The sequence below is a fragment of the Egretta garzetta genome, unplaced genomic scaffold (assembly GCF_000687185.1).
Source record: "Egretta garzetta isolate BGI_Z169 unplaced genomic scaffold, ASM68718v1 scaffold234, whole genome shotgun sequence".
NCBI classification, from domain to species: Eukaryota; Metazoa; Chordata; class Aves; order Pelecaniformes; family Ardeidae; genus Egretta; species Egretta garzetta.
Genome location: NW_009259528.1, coordinates 780,608 through 788,908, shown reverse-complemented (window position 1 = coordinate 788,908; position 8,301 = coordinate 780,608). Strand labels below are relative to the sequence as shown.

The following is an 8,301-nucleotide window of genomic DNA, read 5'->3' as shown; positions in this document are numbered from 1 at the left end:
TGAACCACTCTTAGAGCAATATATTTTCTCATGAGAAAATTAATATTTCTAATAGGTTTATTTAATTCTCAGAATTGTTTTACCTGCCGAGTCAGGAGTGCCAGTATAGACTAGTTCAGATGTAGAAGCCACAGCATCACTCGTCCCCCTTTTCGTGGCCAGTCTCATCAGCCCTGAGGAACACCGTTGCTGGAGGTGGTCAGAGCATGCGTGTTCAACGCTCCCAGCAATTTCAGCCCCTAATGAATGCTTGCTTATATCACAAGTAAGTTAATTTTCACCTTCAAAGCACAGTTATAAGGGATTTTTTTTGGTGTTGCTAGAGATTAAGCACATCTCTTTACCCAATTCAGTTAATATGCAAAAGTTATGGAGTTTTCCTGCTACTTAATGAACATCAGAACCTGATGAAATACCAGTTCCTACCTTGCTACTTACTTCACATAAATCCTTCTTCCGTAGTTCATGAGAGCCACCCAAGACAAGCGGACATGTCCCATTTGCCTCGAGAGCCCGTTAGAACCAGCTTCCTTCCCGTAGGGATTAAGGGAGAACTTCGAGTGGCAAGGAAACGCTCAACTTGTACAAAACACTGCTCGGGAAACACGGGTCGCTACGACCACCCAAATCCAGGGGCTCTCCACATCTTACTCGAGGTCTCTGTCCCGAGAAGTCTTTCACACATGGGACCTAGCTTGTGTTACTCTTTCATGATCACACCGATACCTGATGCCAGCACCGCTGCTGAGGAACAGACAAATGTTGAAAATGCAAAGAACAGTCTGTAAATAGCAAACCCCCTGCCTGAGGTCAGGTAAGGCACAAAGCCACAAGGAGATCCCTTTTCATTGGGCTCCGACTGCGACACTACCTCCTCTCCCAGCCTGGCACCTAAGGTGGTCTGTGCCACCAATCCAGCAGACCCGGCTACCTCAGACGACTGAGCTAAGTAAACAAGCAGGACGATGCTAGAGAAATACAGTGGTTTAAGGACTGGGACATGGCGGGGCCAGCAGTAGTCCTGAAGGTCTGAAAACAGGTAAGTTGGGGGCCCTTATTTTCCAAGAGGTAGAAATCTGGCCAGGAAGACAGAGACTACTACTAGAGTTAGCCCAGAACCAAAGAACTAAAAGCAAAGCAGGCCTAAATTTGGGATTCTACTCGCCGAGAAATTTCTGCTTCGGCTCCTGACTGATAGCTTTGTTTTCTCACTGCAGAGGCAGAGCCCAAATTCAGCCCAAAGAAGTACTTCCAAGGCTTCAGACCTGGTAGAAACAGCGATCCTTGGGCTTTCATGGTAGGACACGTCCGCCGCAGTGCAGCAAGGCAGAGAAAGGGACGCAGAAGGGCTCTCCAGCAAGCACAACTCTCATTCTGTAGCTCCTCCAGGCTGTATCTCATGAAAGCCCAGGAAGGAGCCCATCAGAAAACCAGGCAAGTTTCCAGTTAAATCCTACCTATAGATCAATGACCTTTTTTCTTCTTTTTTTTTCCCCCTTTCTTTTTATTTTTTCTTTTTTTAAACAAAGTCTTTGCACAACACTTTTCCAGCTCAAGAAATGCAGTGCCATTCCCAACATCCAGGTGCACAGCCAGGGGAGGGAAGTCTACCAGAACTGGGGCAGCCTCCTGTTTTGGAGGAGATGGAGCGTATTACCAGCTCCCATAGCCTTGCACAACTTAAAAGCTACAAACTCCCTGGAAAGCGAGCTCCCAGATCAGCACACATTCGGGTCAGAAGGTGTTTATAGACCGAGAGCTCCTCAGTCCGGTGGGTATTTCCCTCCTGTTGGGACCGATTCCGATCCAGCGGAACCACGGCACGCTCCTACCTCTCAAACTCAAGAGTTGCCTCTGTCCAGCATGCTGCAGGTAGAGAGAACATCTTCCTTTTGAACACACTACCTCGTTCTGATTTCCCTCTGACAGCGCCTCACCATTTCCACTCCAAGAACATTTCTGTTTCCTCCTCTCCCCATCTAAATCACAATTTTCAGTTTCCTCCTATTTTCTTGTACTGTGTTTCACTTGTCCCTGCCCAGCTTTGCAGTTTGACACATAATAGATTGACTAATGAAATACATGAAAGATTTTCTTCTTGTGTTCTAAACAACCTCAGTCTTTTCTCAAACTTCACTGTATTAGCTGACTTTTCATCTCTGGAGTCCAATCGGTTCGTATGAGTGCTGCTCTGACTCCTGATAATAAAAATAAATACAAGGAAGGCAGGAAATCCAATGCAAGACATGGAAAAATAGGACAAAGAATACAAAGTTTTTACTCGGTCATCGCCTGCATGGAGCACATTTATGAAGGAGAAAGAGTCAAGCCTGCAGGTTGGGCAAATGCATGAATAAAAATGACTGGCCATATAAACCCAGTACCGGACAGCATGAAACTACCCTTCTGCTAGAACCAAAGAGAACATGGAAAAGTGGAGTCAAGCCTTTTCCTGACTCTTTGCCAAGGTACGATGCTACAGCCATTCCCACCCAAGGAACGCAGCAAACCTGGAATTGCCTTCAGAAAGTGTCATAAAGCCGTAGTGAAGACGAAAGTGTTTGGACTTCAACACTCATCACTATCCAGCCTTTGAAGATTGACCAAGCTCAGCAAGTCTCAGATAAATATGTCTTTTAACATCCAAGCTAAAGAACCAAAATACTCAAGGATCATAATTATAAAGGTCTCACCAGGACCAGAAGAGTCCTCATGTCTAGAAGGGAAAACTAAAACAGACACTACTACTGCTTCACCATGATAAACGGGAACACAGAAAGTAACAGTGAACATGATGGATGTTTTCAAATCCATCTTACTTAAATTATGATTTTAAATTAGTCTAAGGAAACATCACCAATATATAACTCGGACTTCTGGTAAGAGGCTCCATCTAAACACTGCATCATAAATTATAAACAAGCACAAGAGTATGGGTTATCAAATGCTCTACATGAGTAATTTTTATCCAAATTAATCACGGCTATAAGCCCAAGTAAGGAAAGAAAGAGGAATTAATGGGAGAAAGACCTGTAGCATTTATTTGATTTCTGAGAAAAGAAAGTACCCCTCAGTAACACTCATAAAGATGGGTTTCTCCAGTAGAGTTTTGTAAGGAATAAGTTTATAGTGGGGGGGGGTGTGTGTTAATAACTGAGAGGACCCAGAATGATAAGCGAAAATGAGCTAGTGAGCCTGCTCTCATAACCATAATCCAACCCATTCGATAACGTCTTCTTCCATTTCCATTACTTCATCAGCACTCATTGCATTATGTCTAAACATAGACTATAAACTCTTCATAATTTTGTTTGCAAAGCATTATGCATATTTACAGAGCTATCTAAATAATCTTAAATTAAGTTTCAAGATCAACCGAAGACTGGGGGAGAGCCAAGCATGCCCTTGTACAGAGGGCTGCCAGAAGGGCAGGGATAAGCTAAAGTGCCCAAAAGACGCCAACGCTGTCTTTGGCACACATTTGTTTTAGAAGACAAGAATCAAGAACTGAGGGATAGAGTTTGGACCAACAATTAGAAACGTCTGGAAAATTCAAGAAAGGGATAGTGATAGTATATCATCATCAGATGTATCAAATGAAGGGCCATCTGAGTACCAAGCCATGTTCAGTACTCCAAACCCTGGTAGAAACAGTTCTGCCCATAAATCACACCCCCAAATCCTCTCCAAAGAATGTGAAGAGGCTGAGCAGGAGGTAAGTGTGTGCTGATTTTGATGGTGTCCTGTTGTTACAGCGTTTTTCAAGGGACAACACTGAACAAAACATCCAAAATCAGCTGCACGGCAAAAATACTGAGCATGCCTCTGATGTGGTGGTGTTTCAGGAAGCAAGCACAGAGCTGTACAGTGAAAAGCCTCTGCATTTTACTGTGAAAAAAATACTATTTAACTATTATTTTAAACCAGTTTTTTATTAGTGGTAGAACAGATTCTGCACCCCATCCAAGTGCTCTCTGTATTCAAATGGAGAACTGTAAAACCTAAATCTCTCCATGTAATGCTGAGGGTGGAAACGTGTAATTTGCTTTGGCGTCCCCCACTGACTACATAATGCAAACTACCATTTGCATGTGCAAAATGCAAAAATATTGAAAACGGAAGGAATTAACCTGTGCCTTGAGAAAGGACTTAACCTTAGAAGGACAGAACATTAAAGGTGTTTTGGGAACCCAGTGAAGAACGTTTGCAGCTCTATAGCATTAAGAGTTTGGCAGGAAACCCTTAAAGGATGGCTTACTGCCTTGAAAATATTTGTTTAAAAGAATAATTTCAGAAATGAATTTAGCATGTGCACGTACATATAAACACACAAGCTGTTCACAACCTGTAGTTTTCCCATATTTGCTCAGAAGATACGGGCAAGTGAGCAATCTCCATCCCCCTAGGTGCTATCTGGCCAAAACGCTTGTGAGTCTGCCAGAGGGCTCTGATAAGGAGCAAGAAGAATTTTATAAGCATCTATCCATTTGCATTGTACCAAATCAAACTGGGAATTCGCTTGTGCATTAGCCAAATTAAAATGGTGACATTTGCCTCAGAACTCATTACCAGTCGGTCTCAGAAGAGGGACGCTGTAGTAGATGGACACGAGGTGTGATCAAGCTTAGTAACTCCTACAGATGAACATGCGTTTCCTTTAAAAAAAACCCCACATATGTAAAATATGCCCAATTTGACATGAGAGGAGTTGGAGAACTTGGAAAGAGTCAGATACACAATGCAAATAGCTGCCATTTTTGAGAAGCAGAGTTGCAGACTGGCAACACCTATCCCGCTAAAAGATTTTCAGAAACCTGCTGGCTCCCAAGAACAACAGAATATCCACTGCTCTCATGTTCCACCAGGAAAACAAAACCCAGCCACCACACACATCCTGCGACAACTCAGCTGTGCTGAGCCGCAGGTGCTGCACCCTGAGCACAGGACAGGAAAACATCATTTTCTATTATACAACGCCTTGCTTCTGCAGAGACCCCATGTCCTTTATCTGCATTTATAAGCTTGTCCTCACAACACCCCAAAAGGTAGTGAGCCATGACCGTATTCTCCTTGTTTTACAGTCATTTCCCATTTCCATAACACCCATCCTTCTGTTAAGTCCCTAATTTATATTGCAAAGCATTGGTATGGCTGCAAAGCCAAAGAACTATATTTAGGGGAGGTTTATTCCAACGGATCGCAGTGCAAGGTTAACAGCTTTCACCCTCTTTCTTTATATAGGGAGGCACACAAATCTTGTCGGAAATGTTCCAGGCAAAAGTAGTCCACGCAATTTTTCAACAACTGTATTTAGACAACGCCTTTAACCTCTTCCTTTGAAACAATTTTTCCCACGAAATAAAGTTTTCATCTCTGTATGTGCTGAAAAAAGGAAATAAATATTATCTTTTTAAACCATACCTTCCATGACATACACCAGGGAACCCACATCTCCTTCCTTGATGATGCAGCTGTCTTTGCCATACTCCACGGGATACATACAATCCACAATCTCCTGGATCTGAGACAGTTCCAGATTCTTCATGAAGTCATTGTCAAGGATCGCCTCCTTTATTAGCTCCTTGGACCTGCGGCAAACAAAAGACAAGGCTTATCCACGGGTCCATCAGCCGAGCTCATTAATAGCACGTGAACTTTAGCACAACCGCGCATGCCCTAATGAGTGTTTCCTTGGAAAAAGATTTCAATGCTTTCCCTAAAAATCTGATAAAGTCCATCTGCAGGGAAGTAAAAAAAATTGCAGAAATGTTAACTTGCAATTATTTTTTGTAAATAAGTTTTAGATACAACAAGTATTGAAATAAAAATAGATTTCATGTGATGGCGAGATCCTCTTCTATCTCCAAGTTTCATATCTATAACACCACCAAAGAATAACATAGCTACTTGAAATACCTTCCAGGTACAAAACCGAAAGGAAATACAAACAAGAAGTTAAAGGATTTATGTCTTAGTTTATTTTATTTTCTATTGAATTACACAGACTGGAGCACACAGAAGTGCACTACTGTTCCGATTCTTTGCATATTAATCAAATACCAAAGGCCATTATATTCACTAGCGGAGGCATCACTGTTACAGGAATAACGCCACCATTAATTCAGTGCTTTGACGACTAAGTGGTAAATTCCAAAGTTATATTAGCATGCATAGAACTATACATGCGGGTTTGGTTTGGCATGCCATCGGGTTGGAAGTCTGGAGTTCTTAGTGGCCACTTTGCGAAGTTGAGCAAGGAAGGAGTTGTTTCTGAAGATACAGATTTCAGAACTCAGAGTTCACGCGTTCTCTGGGAGACCACCCAAATGGGTATGAATGCAACCTGCTGTCTCTACAAGCGCCTCTGCCAGTGTCATGTTATGACAGAAAATGCGCAACAAAAACCACTGACGTGTTCTCCCTGACTTCCCAGAGATATCTGCAATTTCTACAACTGAAGTGCTCACTGCGCCGTGAGTCACGCTTAGGTGAACCCTCCAATCTTCCCTTCAGACTGTCAAGTTCAACTTCATCCATCTGCTAACACAGTGTAACCACCATGGTATGACATTTTGCAAAAAACTCCTAAAGCAACCTGTGCAAATGAACAACTGAGAATGCTAGGTCTAGATCTAGACCAAAACTAAAGCCCCCAAAACACCTACAGGCTGGACACCAGGTCCTCAGCCCTTCATTTCTGCAGCTCCACTTCTGTGGCTGAACTATTTGCTGATGTGAACGTAGCCCAGGCAGGTGACAGCTACCTGCAGAGCTTATGCATTCCAAAGAATTTTATTTTTTTAAAATACGAATATGAAACAAGGTTTTCAGAGAAAGATGTATTAACGGATCGTGTCTTCCTGAAAAAGAGCCAAATTGGGACTTCAAATGACCAAAAGCAGCCAGCCAGCCTTGGAGATACTCCGCCTGTGCTATAGTCCTTTTAAAATATACCTCAAGATTATATGCGGCACGGATTCAATTCATTACCACGTGAGGTGCTTCTTAGGCTTTTGATAGTTTTGAGGTTATTTCAACAAAACGTGCTGCTTTCCAGCAGAGCCCATCGCTCCTGACGCAGCTGAAGCGCAGGACGGGAAGCTGACCAGGCTTTTCAGGCACTGCCGTGCAAGACGACACAGACTGGGACTGCTACAAAACTCTCCTGCTCTTGAGAAATTCCATTTGACATTGCATACTGTCACCCCCATCCCTTGTGCATGCAAAGAAAAACCACCAGGAAAACCTACATCTGGGTGGCTTCTTGCTTTCAGGAATGCAGAAACTGGTAATCTCTAAGGTCGACCAGATGACAGCTATCCTGCTTTCCTCCTTCCCTCCTCCCGCGCGAGAGCAAGACTACGCTTTTGATGCTGTGCCTTGACTCAGTACTGCTCTTTTGGTCTCAGCCACCCCCACAGGTCCCCCAGATCCTCCTAACAAAGCCCTAATTATTAGCATTACTCAAACTGCCTGCCGAAGAAGCAAGCATAATAAAAGCATTAGTCATATCAACTAGAAGGACAATTTCAGCCATTTATTTCATTCTAAGGCGCAAAATGAGGCGCTCTCTTTGATCAAATAAAGCCCGCCTTTCAAGAGGAGTGTTTGTAAGAACACCCACAAGATTGCAGAGGGAATTCAGACCTGGCTCAAGTCAGACCTCCCCTGTTAATTTAGAGGCCCTCAGCAAAAACAACGCTTTTCTTGTCGGAACCAAGCACAGCCCAGGATTCGAGCAGGATACAGGAAACTTGATCTAAACAACAGTGAAGGAGCAGCACAGGGGCTAGGAAAATCCTGTAGAAGTCTGGTTTGGGGAGAAGCAGCAAAACATACACAATATGAACAAACTTTGGGAATTTATGAGCTTAATTGTGTTATTTCAGTCTGAGAGTGCATCTGAACCAACCGATTCACGGCCTCTGCCCTTCCACACAGAAACATCACAGAAACTAAAGCCCAGATGCCCACCAAGTCATTCCCACCCTTTAACGACAATACAAAATACATCCATTAAGAGGAAAAACACGCCAGCCGGGACATCAATAACGCCATTTCATCTCTGCCACATCTAAGCATCTTAAAATTAAATATCTCCATAGAATGGTCTGGATAATAACTCAGTCACGCTTGAATGTAACCAGAATAGATATTATTATTTAAGGATAATTAGTTAAAATGAGACTTGAGATACAAAGAGCTTCCCATACAAAAGGCAGCTCCGGCTGCCCACAAACAGTGCTGGCTGTAGGAACAAGCCCCGTGCGCCCCGACCGCACATTTGTGAGCGTATTTGCG

General features: G+C 43.2%; 1 protein-coding gene across 1 annotated transcript in view; it reads right to left on the bottom strand.

Annotated features, from left to right (window-relative positions):
* Window positions 1-8,301, bottom strand: part of PRKG1 (protein kinase cGMP-dependent 1) — a 490,065-nt gene that overhangs the window by 422,455 nt on the left and 59,309 nt on the right. Inside the window, exon 4 of the mRNA XM_009637557.2 lies at window positions 5,422-5,588. Within this exon, the coding sequence (XP_009635852.1) occupies window positions 5,422-5,588 (167 nt within the window). The remainder of the gene's footprint in view (window positions 1-5,421; window positions 5,589-8,301) is intronic.